The 23,424-nt window shown below is 42.5% G+C and overlaps 1 protein-coding gene across 2 annotated transcripts in view; it reads right to left on the bottom strand.

Annotated features, from left to right (window-relative positions):
• The window catches only part of ccdc12 (coiled-coil domain containing 12), an 87,049-nt gene that overhangs the window by 7,066 nt on the left and 56,559 nt on the right, over window positions 1-23,424 (bottom strand). The window contains exons 2-4 of one of the 2 annotated variants that reach the window (XM_048529942.2): window positions 19,872-19,994; window positions 19,023-19,102; window positions 5,874-5,953 (exon numbers count right to left, since the gene is read on the bottom strand). In XM_048529942.2, the coding sequence (XP_048385899.1) occupies window positions 5,874-5,953; window positions 19,023-19,102; window positions 19,872-19,994 (283 nt within the window). The remainder of the gene's footprint in view (window positions 1-5,873; window positions 5,954-19,022; window positions 19,103-19,871; window positions 19,995-23,424) is intronic. The other variant, XM_048529943.2, reaches the window with a different exon arrangement.

Genomic DNA, 23,424 nt, shown 5'->3' with positions numbered 1-23,424 from the left:
CAAAAAGTCATTTTGCTCTTAATCAGAACAGTTCTATTTAACTCACTCCATCTACATAACAATCCACACAATTATGCATGGACTGTCTGGGATGGCAGCAGTGTAGGAGGGCTGCATGCGAGCTCTTGTCTGAAGCTCATCCTCTCCCATCTGCTTTCTTTCTTTCAATTTGGTGGCTTAGTCGGCTGCATTGAGGGCGGGTCATGTGTGGAGTGGTGGCAGCCTCCCCAGATGTAGCACCGACCAGCGACTGGAGGCAGCAGCAATGGCATCAAGGACGTCCTCCCAAATCTCGGAGCTAGTGGCGGCAGCAGCAGCAAAGCTCCCCCAGTGATCTGAGGCAATGATGGTGGCAGCAGAGATCACAACGGCAGTGCTAGCAAGATGGCATCTTGGAGGAAGGCAACCAGAGCAGGACTTTTGCTGCTGCTGCTGCTCCAGCCTGACCTGGCAGCGGTGTCAGGGACTCCCCCGGGTGTGGTCACAGTAGGCCCAGATCGGGAACTCCTACTATTGGCAAGGTGGCAGCGGCAGGGCCAGGAATTCCTGGCTGCAGGCAAGTGCAGGTAGAGTTGGAAAAGAGGGCCCAGCAGTGAAGAGATTGCATCTGAAGAGGGGCAACTCCTACAATGGTGGATCCAGCATAGACAGTAGATGGGCGGTGTAGGAGGGGTGGAGGCACACAGGTTTCATGTTGCCAGTGAGCCTACTCAGGACTCATGGTGGAACGAAGATAGACTCACTCTCTTATTACTCTTTTTATTCTTAAACTATTCAAAATGACTATATTGTGGCAACAGATGAAGGTTTTCACTGTATTTTATTGTATTATTCACTGTAACGTGCAAGTGACAACATATCAAATTTAAATTCAAACTTGTTGGGTTTTGAAACAGAACTGAATATTTTCAATTAAATTGACTCAGCTTTCATAATAATGCTAGTATTCCCTTTAATAAGCTATCTTTCAATTGAGCCAATGAATACACTTATTTTGGAATCATTTCATTCTTTCTCCACTCAACTGATATTTCAGAGGGGAAATTTTCAAGTATGTATCTGCCTCCATTTCTGGATCACTTTAACCATTTAAAAGAATGATATATAGTAAGAAGTTTTCCACTGCAGAGGAAAATATCCCCTGTCATGAAAATGATCATAATCCTGAAATACTTAGATATTAATGAACTTTTTCTTTAAAATACAGACAGAAGTCGTCAAAAGATGGCGAATAATATAAACACCGTGGCTATTCAAAATTCATGTGTTGAATACAGAGTATAAGAGGAGCCATGGAATATTGTCTGAATAATGTCAAAACAGCAACATCTCAAAGGAAGAGATATCATTCAAAAACTGAACTGTGATCTCCTGGCAGCTATATTCCAGACTGTTGACATGATATGTTGAATGAAAGGGGCAGCTCTGCATGAAAAACAAGTTTGTGTTTTACCCTTCAGGAATGCATAAGAAACAGAGTTAAAAACTAATTACAACCCTCGGCCAGTGGGCCAAGCTCGTCCTCACCCTGAACGATTTTTCTTTTAACACTTGTCATTTTCTTCAGCACATCAGCGTTGCCACGGATACAAGTATGGGCCCAATTTGCCTGTTTCTCTGTGTAGTACGTGGAATATTCCTTGTCCCAGTCCGATTCTGGGGCCCTACCCATAACACTTTCCCCAGTATGTTGGTGATATCATCAGTGCTGCCTCCCTCTCTCATCCAGAATTGGAAAGGTTATCAATTTCGCTTCGAATTTCCACCATACTCTCATCTTCACCTGGTCCATTAGACTCCTCCCTTCTCTACCTCGACAATCCTACAGACAGACTGGCCACGAGTATCCATTATAAACCCACCAATTCTCAGTTACCTGGACTATACACCCACACACCTTGCTTCCTGTAAAGACTCTATTCCATTCTCCCAGTTCCATCCCCATCACAAACGTTCCTATGATGCCAATTTCAACAAGGGAGCCTCTAAAGTGTCCACCTTCTTCTTCAACTGAGGATTCTCCAGCATTGTTGTCAACAAGACCCTCAACCAGGTATGACCCATCTCCCACACTTCTGCCCTCACCCCTTCCCTCCCGCAACAGCGATAGTCATTTCCCCACCTCCAGCAAGATGTCACCAGCAGACATATTCCCCTCACCCGTACACCTTCCACAGGGACTGCTCCCTCACAATACCCTGGCCCACTGCTCTTTCACTCTCAACACCCCCAGACAGCCTCAAAGCACCTTCTGTTGCAATTGCAGAAGGAGTAACACCGTCAGTTTACTTCCTCCCCCCTCAGTATCCAAGGGCCCAAACACATCTTCCAGGAGAAGCAGCGCTTTACCTGCATGTCACACAATCTAATATATTGTGTTCGCTGCTCACAAATGTAGCCTCCTCACAACACGGAAAGAAAGCATAGACTGGAGGACCACTTCAGAGAAAACTTGCATTCTGTTTGCAAAGAGGACCCTGAGCTTCCAGTTGCGTGTCACTTCAACACACCACCCTGTTCCCATGCCAACATCTCTATCAGGTTTGGTGCAGGACTCCAACGAAGCTCAGTGCAAGCTATAAGAACAGCACGTTATTTTCCACTTAGAGACCCCTGTGGCCTTCCTGACTCAGTATCAAGTTCCAAAACTTTAGGGCTCGAACTTTCCCATGTTTCTACCCCAACATCCACACACCAGGCCTTGTTATCATACAGTTTGCCATTAAACACAACCCATTGTTTGCCAATAACAGTCCCCATTGATAGTATTCACAGTTAGCCGATTGTTATCCACTCCTTTCTCCAACTGTCTTTGGGCTCTATTCATACCTATTGTTTATTTCCTACCTCTTACCCCCAGAAACTCAGAAGATCTGGCAGCTTATGGAGAAAAACAACAAAATTAACATTGGGGGTGTGTGTGCGCACGAGCACACATGTGTACATATATGTGCATGCGTATCTGTGCGTGTGTCTAATTTTATCATCTTTCCCTTTTTCGTAGCTAATAAACCTATTCACGAACCAAAAAGAACCTGGTTAAATTGGCTCCTTTTAAAACAAAGATATTTTGGCTGGGAAAAGGTATGCATGAGGAAGGGGTTCTTTTTAAATTAGTCTTGTTGCAACGAACCAAGGCAGGCTTTGTATTAAAAGAAATTAACGTCAGTTCATCCCTTCTCACCTAGGACCATAACACTTTGGGGGGGGGGGCTAACTAATTCAGAATCATAATGAATTAAGGACCATCATAATTCCTTGACAACATTATCAAACTATTACATTTCTCTGAAACATATCAATTAATAATGTATGGCACATCCTTCATCAGAATTTCTTATTACTTCATCCAAAATAAGTGACAACTGGACAGTCAACCCTGCCCAAAAACACTTTAATGTTACATATTGGTGCAAAAGGTGGGCTACGGGTATAGTTTTTCAACTATGTGGTGTAAGGAAAAGAATTTTGGTCAGCAGTATTTATTTCAGCTGGGGTGGTAGGGGTTTGGAAAACACTGCCTGAGAAATCAGTCAAGGCAGAAGCATCCACTGAATTTAGAAAAAGTATCTGGATTTACATTTAAACTGCTGTAATCCACAAGCCAAGAACTAGAAAGTGAAACTCAATTGGAGCACTCTTTTCTGGCTGGTACAAACACAATGAGCCAAACTGCTCCCTTCTGCACCATTCATGACCTCATCACCTCAGGGGACCTCCCACCCACAGCCTCCAACCTCATTGTTCCCCAACCCCGCACGGCCCGTTTCTATCTCCTTCCCAAAATCCACAAACCTGCCTGCCCTGGTCGACCCATCGTCTCAGCCTGCTCCTGCCCCACCGAACTCATCTCCACCTATCTGGACTCCATTTTCTCCCCTTTGGTCCAGGAACTCCCCACCTATGTCCGTGACACCACCCACGCCCTCCACCTCCTCCAGGACTTCCAATTCCCTGGCCCCCAACATCTCATATTCACCATGGACGTCCAGTCCCTGTACACCTGCATTCCGCATGGAGATGGCCTCAAGGCCCTCCGCTTCTTCCTGTCCCGCAGGCCCGCTCCACCGACACTCTCATCCGCCTAGCTGAACTCGTCCTCACACTCAACAACTTCTCTTTTGACTCCTCCCACTTCCTACAGACTAAGGGGGTGGCCATGGGCACCCGCATGGGCCCCAGCTATGCCTGCCTCTTTGTAGGTTACGTGGAACAGTCCCTCTTCCGCACCTACACAGGCCCCAAACCCCACCTCTTCCTCCGGTACATTGATGACTGTATCGGCGCTGCCTCTTGCTCCCCAGAGGAGCTCGAACAGTTCATCCACTTCACCAACACCTTCCACCCCTACCTTCAGTTCACCTGGGCCGTCTCCAGCACATCCCTCACCTTCCTGGACCTCTCAGTCTCCATCTCAGGCAACCAGCTTGTAACTGATGTCCATTTCAAGCCCACCAACTCCCACAGCTACCTAGAATACACCTCCTCCCACCCACCCTCCTGCAAAAATTCCATCCCCTATTCCCAATTCCTCCGCCTCCGCCGCATCTGCTCCCACGATAAGACATTCCACTCCCGCACATCCCAGATGTCCAAGTTCTTTCAGGACCGCAACTTTCCCCCCACGGTGATTGAGAACGCCCTTGACCGCGTCTCCCGCATTTCCCGCGACACATCCCTCACACCCCGCCCCCGCCACAACCGCCCCAAGAGGATCCCCCTCGTTCTCACACACCACCCTACCAACCTCCGGATACAACGCATTATCCTCCAACACTTCCGCCATTTACAATCCGACCCCACCACCCAAGACATTTTTCCATCCCCTCCCCTGTCTGCTTTCCGGAGAGACCACTCTCTCCGTGACTCCCTTGTTCGCTCCACACTGCCCTCCAACCCCACCACACCCGGCACCTTCCCCTGCAACCGCAGGAAATGCTACACTTGTCCCCACACCTCCTCCCTCACCTCCATCCCAGGCCCCAAGATGACATTCCACATTAAGCAGAGGTTCACCTGCACATCTGCCAATGTGGTATACTGCATCCACTGTACCCGGTGCGGCTTCCTCTACATTGGGGAAACCAAGCGGAGGCTTGGGGACCGCTTTGCAGAACACCTCCGCTCAGTTCGCAACAAACAACTGCACCTCCCAGTCGCAAACCATTTCAACTCCCCCTCCCATTCTCTTGATGACATGTCCATCATGGGCCTCCTGCACTGCCACAATGATGCCACCCGAAGGTTGCAGGAACAGCAACTCATATTCCGCTTGGGAACCCTGCAGCCATATGGTATCAATGTGGACTTCACCAGTTTCAAAATCTCCCCTTCCCCTACTGCATCCCTAAACCAGCCCAGTGCATCCCCTCCCCCCACTGCACCACACAACCAGCCCAGCTCTTCCCCCCCAACCCACTGCATCCCAAAACCAGTCCAACCTGTCTCTGCCTCCCTAACCGGTTCTTCCTCTCACCCATCCCTTCCTCCCACCCCAAGCCGCACCCCCAGCTACCTACTAACCTCATCCCACCTCCTTGACCTGTCCGTCTTCCCTGGACTGACCTATCCCCTCCCTACCTCCCCACCTACACCCTCTCCACCTATCTTCTTTACTCTCCATCTTCGGTCCGCCTCCCCCTCTCTCCCTATTTATTCCAGTTCCCTCCCCCCATCCCCCTCTCTGATGAAGGGTCTAGGCCCGAAACGTCAGCTTTTGTGCTCCTGAGATGCTGCTTGGCCTGCTGTGTTCATCCAGCCTCACATTTTATTATCTTGGAATCTCCAGCATCTGCAGTTCCCATTATCTCTGCTCCCTTCTGCAGCTTTCATCTTTCCATGAGAGGTGCTTCAACAGCCACACATTTACTAACCTGAAGCTGGTTTGGCATTGGGCACCTGTCGTTGTTTCAGCTCCTTATCTTCTGGGACATAGTTGCGGAGTTTTAATTCTCTGGAGGAGAAAAAAATATTCAAAACAAAGATTTTTACAACTATTTTTCAAAAAAAATTAGCAGTCATAATTTTTTTTATTTCAGCTACCTGAATCAACGAAGGACAGTAAACACAAAGAAAGCTGGAGAAACTCCGGTCTGGCAGCATTTGTGGAAAAAGAAACAGACTAGAATGACTCTTCGTCAGAACTCTTCTTCCATCACCCAAGTTTTGGCCAGGACCTTTTCTGACTAAGTTCACTGACAAAGATAGGAATTCATTCAAAAGGAGGTGGGGCAGTACTCATGCTTTCCTGGTAGGAAATGTGGAGAGAAAAAAACTAAATGAGAAGGTAAAAGTAGCACAGAACAGTGACAGATGGAATAAACTTGCAAAACGGGGAAAACATATGGCCAAGTCAGGAAGAAATCAATTCTGAAGAATGAAACAGGATATATTTTGGGAAGGATGTAGCAATAGGCTGCATAGGGACTCCAATTCCATTCTCAAGTTTCCCTCTCAAGTTCTGACAATGCCACCTTCTTTACCAGTAATTCTCATGTGCTTCTCTTCAGAGCTCTTAATTATGTCCATTCAATTTCCTACAATTCTGTGCTCAACAATATTTCCCTTCTTACCCAGAACCATGGTTGGGGTTTAGTTGAACTCATTTCGCACCCTGACCAACTCCACATTCAACAGACCATGTTCCCCATTTCCACCTCCACTGGTACGATATCATTAAACACATCTTCTCCTCTCCTTCCTATATTCCAAGAGAACCATTGCCTCCATAATACCATGGTCCATTCCCCCATCACGTCCACTTTCCCAGAGAGATCCATCTCATGCAAGTGCAGACAATGCAACACTACATTTTCATCTCTGTAAGGCACATGTTTGAGTATGACTACATCAGGCTGTTGCTTGGCCACTCTGTGGGACAGTTCTCTCAATTCTGGCACAAGGCCTTAAATCTTGGAAAGGAGGAATTTTCAGGATTGGTCGGGCTGCATTTGCTGGTGATGACGACAGGTGGTCAATACAGTTTCATTCATTTCTTCAAACTTTGTTGCAATTTGATATGACACAATGGCTTGCAAGACCATTTGAGAGTCAACCACATTGCTGTGGCTCTGGAGTCACATGTCAGCCAGACAATGCAAGGATTGCAGACTTTCCTCCCAATTGAGAATAGGTATGTGGTTTTATATTTCTTCCTTGCATGACCAATTTTTTCCATCTTTAGCTTTTAGTTATCCATTACTGATTCCTTAGAAATTCCCAATTCTCTAGCCTATCATCAATTTTTACTACTTTGTATGCATTAGTTTCTGATTAGCTACTTTCCTTGTCCACTTTTGTCAATCCTGGGTGGTTCATCCTTCTCATAAAGTCCTCCTTTCTGACTAGGATAAATTTAGTCAAGCATTATGAAGCATCGGCTCAAATGTCTTTCACTGCTCATCTCCTGACCTTGCTCTTGGTCTATTTTCCTGGCCTATTTTAGTCAACACTTTTCTCAGACTACAATTATTGTCCCTAATTAAGTTGAGACCGCTGGTTTGAGTCCCAATTTGCTCTTCCTCAAAGTGAATTTGAAAGTCTACCATGTTGTGATAGTTACCTCTCTCAGGATCCTTAACTAGAAGGTATTTTGTTAATTCCACCTAATTACAATTACTAAATCTAAAATGGCCTGCTCCTGGATAAGAAGCACAACATACTGATCCAAGAAGCAATCCCTGATACACTCTATAAATTAGTCTTTTATGTTACCCTTGCCCAACTGATTTGTCTAGTCAATACACAGATTAAATTTACCTCTGGCAATTGTAGTGCCCTCCATTATTACCTGATTTATACTTGGGCCTGCAGTGAAACAACTGCTTGGAGGCCTGTACCCCATGGCTTCTTTCCCTTGCCATTCTTCACTTCCACGCACCCACCAACCCTTCCCCCCCCCCCACCCCCAACACACACACAGCCACATGCACACGTGTGCGCTGAGCTTTTCCAGCAACTTCTGTTTTTGTTTGATTTATAGCCTCCCAGTTCTTTTGCTTTTTATTTCCACCCAAACGGATTCAACATCATGGTCTGCTGCAGCTATATCACTACTCAAAATGGCACTAATACCTTCCTTTATGAACAAAGCTATCTCACTTCCTTTTCCTCTTTTCCTGGAACATTGAATACTCTTATATACCGAGTCCTCAGTTTTAATCACACCATAACAACATCTCTGTAATAGCTATCAAGTCATCTATATTTATTTCTATGCGTACCATAAACTCATCTATCTTGTTAGAAATTCCACATGCATTTAGATAAAACGTTTTAAGCTTTGACATTTTACTATTATTTCCTTCTGGTTCTAATTTCCAATGCACTCTTCTGCATGTATATCTAACAACTTCCTTGCATGCTCTGATCGCCATTTGTCTCTTCACTGCCCTGCATCATTGGTCGCTTGGTTTTTTCAAAAAAATGTATATATCCCTTCAATTGGACCCCTCCCATAGGAAACAAGTACGAATATAAACAGTTAGAATAGCAACCAGAAGTATGTCCTATGGGGGCGAGTAAACAATAAAATGTTGCAAAGAGCCAACAACATATGAGTGCATAAGGGGGAAGGAAGCGGAAAGGTGAGGGAAGAGAAACCCCATCATCCATACTGCAGTGGGATCCTGTACCAGTGTGGTCAGCTGAATGGGGATCTTTCATGAGTACTGTCACATGAGACACTGAGGCCTTTGGCTTTCATGCATGTCAGGAGGCCATCATCTTGGCCAGTTTCTATCATGTCAAACCAGTAAAATTAACCCAGAGTCTAAATGGGCTGTGTGAAAATGGCATACATGTGTAAAGGGACTCTCTTGTGGCAGTGATAATGTCCCTACTCCTGGGCCAGGAGGCAAACTAACAGCACTAAAGTATTTCTGTCACGCAAACACTTGAACATCACAGTAATAACAGGAACTGCAGATGCTGGAGAATCCAAGATAATAAAGTGTGAAGCTGGATGAACACAGCAGGCCAAGCAGCATCTCAGGAGCACCTCTGAAGGAGGGTCTAGGCCCGAAACGTCAGCTTTTGTGCTCCAGAGATGCTGCTTGGCCTGCTGTGTTCATCCAGCTTCACACTTTATTATCTTGAACATCACAGTGCACAGGTTCTGTCTCTCTCCTGCAGAATATTTACCACTTGAGGGCAGCAGATATGACATCAATGACTCCAAATGGCATTCTAGAAAATCTCTGAAATACGTGCAAGCAACTGAAAGTACAGGTTAGTATTCTAAATTTCTAGCACTGCAACTATGGTGATGCAGCCGATTTGCTAAAGTAATAAATGACACAATGGGATGGATTATGGGTATTACCAAAGATTTCTATCTGCTGTCAGAGGAGAAGCAGCTGCAAACAACATTCACACTGAGCAGTAACTGTAAAGGACAAATGGATACATAATAAATAACTGTCTAAAATTCACAAGCAAAGAAGAGGTTAAGAGGTGCTGATGCACACAAATGCTCAAGTTTCAAGAGGACAAATGACAGGCTGCAGTCAACAGATACAGTACAAAAGCATGCAAAGCTAAGGCCCCTGAGACAGGGGTAATGTCAGTTGCACTTTTTTTTGAGATGTTGGTGCAAGAGACTTTATTCACAAGGATGTGTCATAAAGATGAAAGCTAAATAGAAGAAAACATAGGTTGCTGAGAGATTTGCTCATAGGTAGTGACCTATCATACTCAAGGAATATCAAACAAATTAATGTTTTCTGGGGGAAATTTTGGCCAACAAAAATTAGCTGTGACAGGCACTGTGTAACGCAACAAACTTTCTTTTTAATAAATACAAAGCTAATTACAGACAGGTCAGTTCAAGGTAAGACAGATTGCAGAATGAAAAGACAGGTAGGCTAAATTGTTGGATAAATAGGTTGATCCATTAATCTCTGGATAATTACGTAGGTACATAAATACAGGTAAACAGTATAGCCCCAGTCTCTCTAGTAAGTCAGGCAGTGTAGGATAACAGATAATTTTTCAAGGTTAATGGCATTTTATCATATGTATGGATGAAAGATTTTTGACCTGTAACAGTCGCTTAGTTTTTCTCTCCACACTTGATGCCTGGTCTGTTCAGTTATCTCCAGCACTGTATCTTATCAGACTTCAGCTTGCATACTACTTGGCTTTTGTCTCACTAAGTATCTGGTTAGCAATGAAACCTGATCAGAAGGGAACCTTTTATTTTTAGATTAGGATTTATACTCGAGGCTAATATGGTTCATTGGATTTCTGTTACCCCAACTTTTAACAACTACAGTTTCATAATGCACCTTTCCAGAGCAACTATAAATCAGTTCTAAGCTCCAAGCTGTTCTGTAGGGGCCAGTCTTCCCAACTCTACAAAATGTCACAGCCTCAGTTGGGACACGTTCCAGGAAGAAGGGACTGCTGTTGCGATCACACCAGACATAAAAGATATACAGCACCATTTTGAACAACAGCATTTTTCTTGGCGTCCTGGTCAATCTATATCCATCAACTAACGCAAACTAAACTCATTTTCACAAAGATGATGATAGAAACTTATTATACACAAAAGAGTTCACAACAATACTTATTTTGACCTCAAGAGGCAAACACGGCCTTACTTTAACAGTTAGTTAAAGAAAAAATACAGTGGCTGATGGAAATCTGAAACAAATGCAGAGAATGCTGGAGAAATTCAGCAAATCTGGCTACCTCTGTGGAGAGAGAAGCAGTTAACTTTTGAGTCTAGTATGAATCTTCTTCAGAATCACATTGTGAGGAACAAATACAATGTACATATAAACCCCCACTTCACCTTAGAGGTGTGGAGTCTGTGGTCAGAGAGGAAGCCCCCTGCACTGATATGAAAAGGTGTCAAGGAAAGGGATGGACTATCTAGGTTGATAAAGGAACAGAGCAGGGTTTTGCGGAGGGATCAATCTCTTCAGGAGGATGAAAGATGATGAAGTGTACGCTGGAATATCAAGTTAAGTTTAAAATCAGTTTAGCCATGATCTTATTGAATGGAAGAGAAGACTCAAACAGCTGGGTGGCCCTGTTCATATATTCTTTGCATGCTGATGGAGCAATGTCTTTAAAGCAGTTAGCACTTGAGAAAGTTAACTAACATTACAAAATAAGCTCTGCCCAACAGGACATGACAGGCTGTTGTTCGTGTGAGGAACGAAGCATTGAATACCCATGTTCAAACTACTAGGTGTTATGCAGATAAACAGTACTGTGTAATTATTCTCAAGCCGACCTTAAAGACTCAAGATGCACCCATGTAACACTGATGTAATGCAACTAGCTAAATACCATGTAATAAACATACTCTGTTCAATAAGACTCTCTTTCTGAGAAAGACTTGATGTGGGCATCCTTCCCTAATGGCGTCAGCTATGTGGACTAATTACCAGTAAAAATGGCTGTAGCAATCTCCACAAACATCTCAAATGGCACCAGTGGACATTTTTGTTTATTAATTTGGGCTGTGGGGGCATTGCTGGCTGGCCATCATTTATTGCCTGTCTCTAGTTTCCCCCGAGAAGTTTGTGGTGAGCTGCGTTCTTGATTCGCTACAGTCCATACGTTGTACGGCGACTCAATGCCCGTAGGGAGGGAATTCTGAGATGTGATGAAACAACAGTGAAAAAACAGCAATACATTTTCAAGTTAAGATGGTGAGTGGCTTGGAGGAGAACTTGCAGACAGTGGTGTTCCAATGTATCTGCTGTCCTTGCACTTCTGTATGGAAGTAGTCATATGATTTTGTTGAATTTCTGCACTGCATGTTATAGATTGTACATACGGCTGCTATTGAGCTGTGGAGAAAGGAATGGATGCTTATGAATGCAGTACCAATCAGGCAGGCTGTGTCGTCCTCGATTGTGGAAAGCTTCAAGTGCCATCTTGGCAAGTATTCTATCACACTCCTGACTTGGGCCTTGTAGATGGAGGACAGGCTCTGGGGAGTCAGGAGGTGAATTAGACATGTAAGTATTCCTAGCCTCTGCTGTTGCAGCCACTGTATTTATATGGTCAGTCCAGCTGAGTTTCCAGTCAACAGGACTGTCAGGACGTTAAAAGTTAGGGATTCAGTGATGGTAACATCACTGAGTGGTGGTTAGATTATCTTTTATTGGAGATAGTCATTGCCTGGCATTTTTGTGGTACAAATGAAACTTGTCACTTGTCAGCCCAAGCCTGAATATTGTCCAGATCTTGTTGCACTTGAACACAGACTGCATCAGTATCTGAGGAGTGGCAAATGGTGCTGAACATGGTGAAATAATCTACAAACATCCCCAACCCTGACCTTATGATGAAGGGAAGGTCATTGATGAAACAGCTGAAAATGGTGGACCTCGGATACTTGGAACTCCAGTGGAGATGTCCTGCAGCTAAGGTGACTGACTGCCAACAACCGCAACCACCTTCCTACATGCCACGTACGACTCTAACCAGTGGAGAGTTTGTCCAATTCCCATTGATTCTAGTTTTGCGAGGGATCCTTGATCCCACACTTGGTTGAAAGTGGCCTCGATGTCAAGGGCTATCACTTTCACCACACCTCACCTATGGAATTCAGTGCTTTTTGCCCATGTTTGAACCAAGGCTCAAATGAAGTTAGGAACTAAGTGGACATGATCACAACATATACAATAGTGAACAGTGGCGCAGACAGTGCTAGTATAAACAAATCTTCACTTCTACAAAAGCCACAGCCATCCAAAAGGAAAAAAAAAATACAAATTCTAGAAAGAAAAGTGTTTCTTTAAATATTCAGCAGCTTGAAAGCAGAGTCCGTGATTTCCGTAAAAACAAGAGTCAGCAGTTAAAAATATAGAAGCATTAGTAGTATTAAGTCTGCCTGCAGCAGCTAACAGATAGATATGGTGAGAATACTGAAGCAACTGTGAAGACCATACAGGGTCTCACCAAAGGTTCAAGGGGACATATCCAGATCATAAAACTGGATAAAGTGGTTGATATTGTACATCTTAAGTAAGTGAAGTTCCTTAGAGAAAGGACAGAAATTCTTGCTTTGAAGAGAAAATTCCAAGCTGAGAGGCTGAAAGAGACTTAACAGTCTCATGTCAATAAATTAGCATTGTTAAAACTGTCTGGAAAGATTGGCAAAAAAGAAATTGGAGCAAGGTTACTCATTGAGGGAATCATTCAACTGGAAGTATAATTAGACTGATTAGAGTAAAAAATGTCCAAGCAACAAGAGTTTATTTTAAAAAATCATTTTGAATTAAGAATGAATTTTCGTTCTATGGCAATAAATTCTTAAATATGTTAAGCAGCACATTGTGTTCTTTCTCAATCAAAAACTGTGAGGCTTTCAGAAAAGCAGAAAGGACATGCATCTTAAAAAAGGGATGCTCTTTGGAGGATTGGTGGACTTCATGGGCCAAATGGCCCCTATCTGCACTGTACAGATTCTATGATTTGCTAAAGACCTCTTAATAATAAAGCTTTAATTAGAAAAAAACTATTTAAGAACTAAAAACCTAAAACCTCAATACGTAGTACAATTTAAATCACTAAACAACAAAAGCAGTTGCATTTATACATGATTAAAAACATTCCTCATGTTGTATTTCATGATCAGTACACCTTAAGAGAAATGCTCAGGATATAACCATCATAGCATTTGACCCAAGACTATAAGCACAGAACAGAATAGGCCTCATACACCATCTTGCTTCGATTTACTTGAAGCAGAACATTCTAATGGGCTCTGCTGCAGTTTAAGTTGAATTCAAAATTGGTATAAATTAGTGAGCTGTAATAAATATCTGTTGGATTTTTCAATACTAGATTACGCAGTTACATTATTATCCTGCAAGAAATCACCTGCTGCATTAGATAAAATAGCCCATAGATACAAATCAACATCACAGCTAGCAGCAGTGGCCATGTATTAAAATAAACATCATATCTCAGTGGCAGTTACTTAAAAAACCAATGACAGAGAATTAAACAACTCAGACAACCAGAGGCATCGGTTTCTGAGAGTATAGTCAGCTACTCAGAACGTTGGATAAAGTACTGCCCACCCAGAAGAAAAAGCCAGTTTCTTTTTAATTGAAATCTCTTTCAAGGTGTAAGAAATATCTAAGAGTCAAATTTACTTGAAAGGAAACACCTGAAGTTACAAATATAAGCCAAACTCAAGGGTACAAATACATACTAACAATGAATATTTTGTTCCTCTGTCATATTCAAAATAAAATCCAATAGCCTGCTGCTCCACTTTTTTTCCAAAAGCACTTAATTATCCAGTGCTCCAATAGGAAATATCGCTTCAAAATACCAGGAAACCATCTTCTACACTAACCTCTTTTATTCATATTGGTGCCAAAATTTTTTTTTTGAAAAGTCAAATGTGACATCATTCCATATTTAGCATGACTGCAGCATGCAATCAAAAAAGCTTCAACAGCAATCTTAAACTAAAATTCTACAATTCTCAAACATTTTAAAGGGACCAAGACAAATAAAGGAGCAGCAGCAATGAAAAACAAAGGGAAACAGAAACAAAAGAATGGAATGATAACACAGAAGCAATAAACAAATATTGCATTGCACTTTATTCTTTAAAAAAAATACATCCTGCAAAGAGAAATTGAAGATAAACAATTATGAATTGAGGAACCAGGGGCACATTTGCTGAATCATAATTATTCAAACAGTATATGCAGTTCTATTTTACCAAACAGGGGCAGATATATTTCTCAGCCTATACTCCTGTCTTCCCTCCACTACCTTTGGTCCCACCTCTGCCTTCGGTACAATTGGCCTCCACAACCTTCTGTGGCAAGGAGGTCCACAGATTGCAGAGTCATAGCACAGGTTCAACTTGTCCGTGCCGACCAGACAGCCCAATCTGAACTAATCTCATTTGCGAGCATTGGGGCCATATCCCTCTAAACCCTTCCTATTCATATACCCATCGAGATGCCTTTTAAATGTTATAATTGTACCAGCCTCCAACATAACTCTTTCACGCAGAGCGTGGTGCGTCTATGGAATGAGGTGTCTGAGGTTATTTCTCAGGTCCTTTTTAATTCTTTCCCCATGACCTTAAAACCTATGACCTCTACTTTTCGACACCCCATCCTACAAAAAAGACCTTGGCTATTTACCCTATCCATGCCCCTCATGATTTTATCAACCTCTATAAGGCCCTCTGATGCTCCAGGGAAAACAAAATCTCCGTCTGGTCACCCTCTCCCAATAACTCAAGACTTCCAGGCCCAGCAACATTCTTGTAAATCTTTTCTGCAACCTTTCAAGTTTAACAACATCCTACCTAGACTGATCAAAACTGTAGCAGTATTCCACAAAGTGCTGTACAGCCGTACCAAGTCATCTCAACTCCTATACAAATGAAGGCAAGCGTGCCAAACGCCTCCTTCGACCTGCGACTCCAGTTTCAAGGAACTATGCATCTGCATGGCTATATCTCTTTGTTCAGCAACTGCCCTCTCGCTGAAGAAATCCTTCCTCACCTCAGTTCTTCACTGAGGCGGTGTCCCCGGATCCAAGTGGTAATATGCCATCTGAGATCACCAGTTGACTAATGGGAATAAAACTGTAACCTGCTTGCATTTTGGTGCAGTGGTAGTGTCCAGACCTCCAGGCCAGAACACTCCAAATGGGTGTTTTCAGGTGAATTAAAATCTTCTGGGCTCTAGTGGCAAAGCAGCAGCGTCCTACCTTTGAGCCAGTAGGCCTACATTCAAAGTCCTACCTGCCACCAGAGGTTTGTGATAACATCTCTGAACAGGTTGCACAGAAAATATCTCGAGACAGCACAGCATGGCATAGGCAGAATATCACTCAAAGACTGCTGACAGGTACTAACAATCTGGCCTTACCTATGACTGATGACTTGACTGGATTAGAACTCTGCTGCATGAGGATGAAATATTTGGGTTCAATTTTTCATTATACATGAACTTCAGGGAATGTTTGATTTCTCGAATGACCATTACAAAGGATGTGTTCTGGCAGTGACGTTACTCTTCACTGATTGCCTCCCTTAGGGAATCTTTAATTTTGTCAAATCGTGAAAGAGAAAACATTTGCATTTCTGAAAGAAGCAATTTTCTCCTTGTAACATTATAATAAGGTAAACTCACTTGTGACCCTTACTTTCACACACATTCTTCATGAATAACACTATCTTTTGATCAGGTTCAATCATAGGTGGTCTGTGCTGTTTTGGTACTGCCTGTAACAAATGAATTGACTATTAAAAGGGTCTACTACTAATTCAAGGTGGCGGTGATGTCGAGGATGTCCAGTCATCAGATTTTGAAGATTCACTTGCTATTGAAAAACAACTGAATGATTTTCTGCACCCATGAAAGCAACAGTATCTTCTAGTCTCTCAGTCGTGAGGCACAGTCATAGATCAAAGTAATTCATGTCAAGCAGGAAAAGTTTATTCTTGGGTTTAGGAAACATTCTTCTGAGACCTACAAAGTTGTTGAATTGTTCTAAGTGTGATGATCGCTGGTATTTGACTTCTAAACTGGTTGTGGCTCATGGACATACTATACAGAAGGTGGAGCAATCATTGCCGGGCTTTGAGATAATCCAGAATACCAAGCGCGCATAACGTGATCACGACAGTTTTAAAAATTAGAGTTACCTGCTTAGTTCAGTTAATAACAATTGTAATGCAGGTGTCAAAAAGTTATGATTTGAAATCCATTCCAGGGCTTGAGCCTATGTCAGTTGACCCTCCACATTTCTGGAGAGGATTTTCTTCAAACAAGACATGAAGCCAAGATCCATTTGTCTGCTCTGTTTAATGTTAAAACAGCACTTTTCATAGATTAGAAGGTATTCTTGTATCCTAGTCAACGCTGTACACGCAAACAACATGATCAAAAACAGATGCACTGGTCAGCTATCTCCATTAATTTTTTGGTCCTGAATGTCTTGCATTACTGAGAAAATGTTCAAAGTACGTTGAACAGTTCTAACAAGATATGATTAAGCACATCTTAGTTTTTTGCTTCCAAACATTTTGGGATGCCCTGGGGTGGTGAATGGTGCAATAATAGGTGCAAGTTCTTCATGGTTTTATGTATGAATGAAAGTCAGCCAAAACCTACAGGGAAAAATTCAGGCGGCAAGAAACAATATCTTTTTTCAAAAGGTCCTTCTCCTGACTGAGGAACAGCACTTAAAAAAATCTTAGAACAGACAGTCTATTCACAAAAATCAAAGGCATTTAACAAAATTGCTTTAATAAAAAGCGTAATAGAGTTTTGATGAGAGACGTGGCTTTTAGAAACCAAAACACAGTCAGAAATCTCAAAACAGTGAAATATTAGAAGCAGCTGCAAGTCTCCAGGTATTGTTTACCTGGAACAAGTCAGCGCTTCAAATTCTACACATTTCTCAACAGTGATGATCCAACATGCCATTTCTGCCCTCCCAAAATAGATTTGAGGAAAAAGACAGCTCATTGTTTTAGGTGGAGACTCAGTAACTAACACCTTCACTAGTGTTTTATCCATCCATGCACGTAGGCAAGCTCTGAGTCATCAGGTTACAGTTTCAAGCCCCACCCAGCGAGCACAGATTCTATTCAGCACAGTGCTATGGGACAGCCACATCAGTGATACAGATTCTTCCAATGAGACTTTAAACTGAGGTCCTATTCGCCTGTTCAGATTTGGCATCATAGATCCCATGACACTATACCAAAGAGAGGGGAATACTCCCAGTGCGATGGACAATATTTGATGCATTTTTCTGAAGAAGGGTCCAAGGCCCGAAACGTCAGCCTTCCTACTCCTCTGATGTTGCTTGGCCTGCTGTGTTCATCCAGATCTTCACCGTGTTATCTCTAATATTCGACGTTCATTGCTCTTAGGAGACTCTGGTCATCCCAAAAAGGATTGTCGCATTTATACAACTATCACAGTGATTCAAAAATAGCTAACAATTCTCGGCAAGTGCAAACTTTTGAGAAGGTTCAGGGACGTTCATGAGGATGCGACATAATTTTTGCTTCCACAGATCCCATTGTATTAATATTTCAGATATACAAGCAGCCAGCTGGTAGGACAGAACTTGAGTATTGTTGAAAAAAGACATTTTGGCCAAGTTTTTCAGCTTGCACTGAATATGTAATTCACAAGAATACCAATTTAGGGAAAGAAACATTTCTGTTGGTTATGCTCATGTCCTGCATGTTGCTGATATTCTGTTTTAATTTCAGAGTTCTAATATTTTGAGTCTCACCTTAATTCCTTTCTTTGTACTTTTCCTCAAATTGTAATCCCTTTCAAAAAGTACTTAGAGTTAGGGTATAATTTTAAAATATCTTTTAATCTGTTTGAAACAAACCAAGAGTTTTAACTGCATTTAACTCACTTCAAACAGAATTTCAATTCCTTGACTCAGCAGAAATCCACGTTTAAGTGGCAGTTCCTACTCAGTGGCAACTCTTCGCTTATCCAAATGGCTCAGTTAACCCAACATGTCATTGAACCACACAGTGAAAGAAGGTTACAATCTTGCCCCAACATAGCTTTACTTTAATTCGTGGGAATGTTGGCTGTGCATTTATTATGCATCTGTACCTGCTCTTGGAGGTGGTGATGGTGGGTTGGCTTCTTGAACCGCTGTGGCCATTTGGCCATCTTTAAACTAGTAAACAGGTTAATTTTTAAACTGTTAAATTGTTGATAGTTATCCATTCCCTTAGTCTCCCCATCACTCCCAAAGGCTGTGACTCTTGTTCCATTGTGGCTGTGCAACCCAAAGCAGTTCTCTCACACAGTGGACATGAATGAAAAACAACAATAAGCAGCGCCATGTGACGAATAATTAAATACAAACAACAGTCTAATCTTTATGATGTGAAGATTCTCCACCTTCATGAGTCTAATAGTTCATACAAAGCCAACTGGCATCTGGAGAACTGCAACATCATACAAGTCAGTGTGAAAAGCAAAGTTGGGGTGAAAATAATGTTAAGAGAGTCAATACAATCTGCTCACCGATGCTTCACTTCCTCATCCGTATCCTCGTCTTCTTTGAGCTGTTTATTCTCTGGCTCTCCTTCATCTTGGTTTCGGTTCTATAGATCCAAATGTAAAAAGTAAACAGATTCACCTTGCCTGCATTCACTACTGTTCAAACATACAGTTATATCGCACAAAAACAGACCCTTTGGTTCAGTTCATCCATATCAACCAAGTTTCTCAAACTTAACTATTCGATTGTAGTTCATTCAATTCCCTGAATAGAACTTGCACTTAATATTAGGAGAAAAATGCAATATTTTGTACCAGGATTAATTTACGATTTCTAAATTACATGTTTGTTATCAGATAAGCATTTTAATCTATCTGAAATCTGTTCAGGCCAGTCTTTAAAATATAAATCATTGTCATTAGTGTCAGAGTTCAAACATGGCAAATGTGGTCTCACATGAAGAACAATGACGTGAATAACATGCCACAGGACACATTGTTGATGGTCCATACCATGGCAAAGATCAGCTGCTGCACAAGCAGAGAAGACAAAACTAGAAGGGTAAGAAAGGTGAATGACTAGCAATGTGTAGTTAAAACCAAGACTACGCATTAGTGTGCAACAAACTGCACTCAACTACTCCTGTCTAACTCTATTAGATGTCTGGCACTACTGTCGCCCTTACTTCACTCTGGCCTGTGTCTGGTCTCACACTGGTCTCTCTTTGATCTAAGCTCACCAAGCTCCTCTTCTCTAGTTTTCACTTTTTCCTGAAGAAGAGTCTAGGCCCAAAACGTCTGCCTTCTTGCTCCTCATCCTGCTTGGCCTGCTGTGTTCATCCAGCTCTACACCTTGTTATCTCTAGTACATACCTCTTTTTTGCTCTTCCACTTCTCCTCAAAATTGTTTGATCTTCCACTCCCTTCTTTCCATGCCATTTTTCTATCCGAGGTCAAGTGTCCCTCATTCTCCAGCTTCTGGTTACTTGCACCGTTCTTTACAGAATACATTATATATTACATGCAGTAAATTCTGCTGCTTGATCATGGGTTTCAATATTGTGTGCAAAGCCAGTACACATTAAGCAAAAGACTTATTTCTATCTAGTAGCTAACAATATTGGAAACATTCAACATTACATGATCTTAGATCCAAAAAATATGCATGACATCAGTGAAATAAATATATGGGGTGAAAGACTTTGGCTTTAAATGAAAGGCAGGGAGCAAAAGAAAATAGCATTTTCAAATCCTGGGAAAAGTATGTGGTGTCAATGTTAATGCAGAGACATGTACAGACTCTGGCGTGACACACTGAATATTATAATTCCTTTCCCTGAATGTATCACATAAACATTCAAAGGCATAATCCATTTATGCACAATGAATATTCTGGAGGTGCAGGAGCTGCCCGATTGGTTCTGACAGAACTGTGAACTCTGCCTTCATCTCCCTGACTAGCCCACGGGCATTCAAACGCAACTCAAATCTTCCAGATGCATACATATGTCCTAGCTTGTCTCCCATACCTGCCAAAACAAGTTCTACCTAAATGCATTGACAAAGTAAATTAGCTCCCACACACATTTTGAAAGACGTTTGAGCAAAGAGCCAAACTCTTGCACCTCAGCAGGTGTCAACCACTACCCACCCTGTTTCCATGTCAGGTACATTAATAGCAAAAATGACACAGTCATTTGCTACCCTCTCCAAATTTTGCATACAATCTGGGAAGTAATGTGAAACCCAAAGTTAACATATCAGAATCACAGAAGTGTACGGCGTAGAGGACAGCCATTCAGCAGGTCATGCCTGCAGAGGTTCATTAAACGAGCGTTATTACTTATACAAATCTCCTTTTTCCTCATAATCGTACACATCATTCTCATTCAGCTAATTATCCAATGCCCTCTTGAATGCCTCAATTGAACTACATAACAAACAGAAAACGAACTTAATATAACAGTCAACTCGAGACCAGCAATGGCAATGTGAAACTTTCAACTTTTATCCTCAACTTTGAAGAATACTAAGAAGACAATTGTACTGTCCTTCCAAATCAGGTTGAGTCTGCAGATATCAAGGTGGAGAGCTGGATGAACACAGCAGGCCAACCAGCATCAGAGGAGCAGGAAAGCTGATGTTTCGGGCCTAGACTCTTTTTCAGAGATGGGGGAGGGGAAGGGAATTCTGAAATAAACAGGGAGAGAGGTGGAAGCGGATAGAAGATGGATAGAGGAGACGGACAGGTCAAAGAGGTGGGGATGGAGCCGGTAAAGGTGAGTGCAGTTGGGGAGTTAGAGAGGACAGACAGTTCAAGGGGGCGGGATGAGGTTAGTAGGAAGGAGATGGGAGTGGGGCTTGAGGGGGGGGGGGGGAGGAGGGGATAGGCGGGAGGAAGAGTAGGTTAGGGAGGTGGGGGCGAGCTGGGCTGGTTTTGGGATGCGGTAGGGGGAGGGGAGATTTTGAAACTTGTGAAGTCCACATTGATACCATTGGGCTGCAGGGTTCCCAAGCAGAATGAGGTGCTGTTCCTGCAACCTTCGGGTGGCATTGCTATGGCATGGCAGGAGGCCCAGGAGTCTGCAGGCAGGTTTGTGAGCCATTCCAGTGTGAAGGTCAGTTGTCACTGATGTCAGGAGGCAGAGAATTGGAACAGCTAAATAAGAGTAATCCAAATGGTAAAACACACTGAAATCTCTGCAAAGTTCACAAGTCTGCAGCAAGGCTAGGGATTTAAAAAATCCTTTTACTCACACTGAATTTCAAACGTGAAATGGGCTTTCAGGGAGAGTCACTCAATGATCAGGTGAAAAATTCAACAAGAAACTTGTAAAAAACACGGACAGAATGGGAACTGAGGGTTCAAAGGATAGTTTGATTTTTTAGAAAAGGGGTGTTGAGGAAGGAAATAAGTGGGAAGTTAAATGGAGGTGTAAAAGAAATGTTCACTACAAATGTTCACAGCTGCACAGTGGTTAGCACTGCTGCCTCACAACACCAGGGACCTAAGTTTGATTCCACCTTCCGGCACCTGTGTGTGGAGTTTGCACGGTCTCCCCATGTCTGCATGGGCTTCCAGTTTCCTCCCACAGTTCAGAGATATGCAAGTTAAGTCGATTGACCATGGTAAATTGTCCACAGCACTCAAGGATGTGTAGATGGGTTACAAGGAAAGGATAATGGGTCCAGGTGGTGCTCTGCAAGTCGGTGTGGACCTGTTGGGCCCAAGGACCTGTTTCACTAGGGATTCTATGATCTAAGATCAAACACCCACAGGCAAAGGGTACAGTAACATAATGGTTATGGTATTAGATGATTAAATTCCATTATCAAAATTTGGTGCATGGAATGCTAATTAAGCAACCTTAGTCCTGAAAATGGTAGCAAATATCTTGAGTGCTGATGGAGCTGCACTCATCTAGGCAAATGAACCTATATTCCAGCATGAGCCACAGCTTTGAATGAAAGAATACTTCTATGGACTGACTATGCTAAATTGCCCATGGTGTCTAGCATGGGAGCTGCAAATGCTGGAGAATCTGAAATAACAAAGCATAGAGCTGGATGAACAAGGCAGGCCAAGCAGCATCAGAGGAGCAGAAAAGTTGATTTTCGGGCCTAGACCCTTCTGAAGGAGGTTCTAGGCCTGAAACATCAGCTTTTCTACACACCTGCTAAATTCATCCAGATCTACACTTTGTTATCTTGGTTAAGGGTAGGTCTGGGTGGGATGCTCTTCAGAAGACTGGTGTGGACCCAATGAGCTGAATGGCATGCTTCCACACTAAGGATTCTAGAGAATACTTGCTTCAGAAACCTTACATTATGCTCAACATAAAATGAATTATGAACCATGAAATGTTCAGTACAGAAATCCAAAATGACACAGACAAGTTGGTGGTTCAATGCAGCTCAGTGTGCATTTTTATAGGAACATAACTACATGAGAAAACACTATAAAACATGAGTTACAATTGTTGAGAGGGTGCAGGACCTGGGCATATACATGTACCTGCTTTCAAGGTGGAAGGATAGGTGGAAAGATATAATATTCTGGACATTGCGTATAAGAGCAAAGGGGTTATGCTGAACTTATATAAGATACTTGTTCAACCTTAGAGTCTTTTGTGTTGTTCTGGGCATTGCACTCTAGGAAGAACTTCAAAGCATGTAGAAAATGGCAAAGTGGCTCACAAGACTGTTTCCAGAGATGTTTCCTTCAAACATTAGGACAGATTGGAGGGGTTGGGACTGTTGTTCTTGGACAGAAGGCAAACAGGAGTTAGGAATAAAGTTTTCAAAACAACAAGAAATCTGAACACAACAGATAGAGACAAACTGTTTGAACTCATAAAAAGATCAAGAATAACAGGCACAAACGCAAAGTGCTTTGCCAAAGTAGCACATGTTATGCAAAATAAAA

This window comes from Stegostoma tigrinum, chromosome 5 (genome assembly GCF_030684315.1).
Source record: "Stegostoma tigrinum isolate sSteTig4 chromosome 5, sSteTig4.hap1, whole genome shotgun sequence".
Classification (NCBI taxonomy): domain Eukaryota; kingdom Metazoa; phylum Chordata; class Chondrichthyes; order Orectolobiformes; family Stegostomatidae; genus Stegostoma; species Stegostoma tigrinum.
The sequence above is the reverse complement of the archived record's forward strand: the minus strand, read 5'-3'. Positions and strand labels throughout refer to the sequence as shown.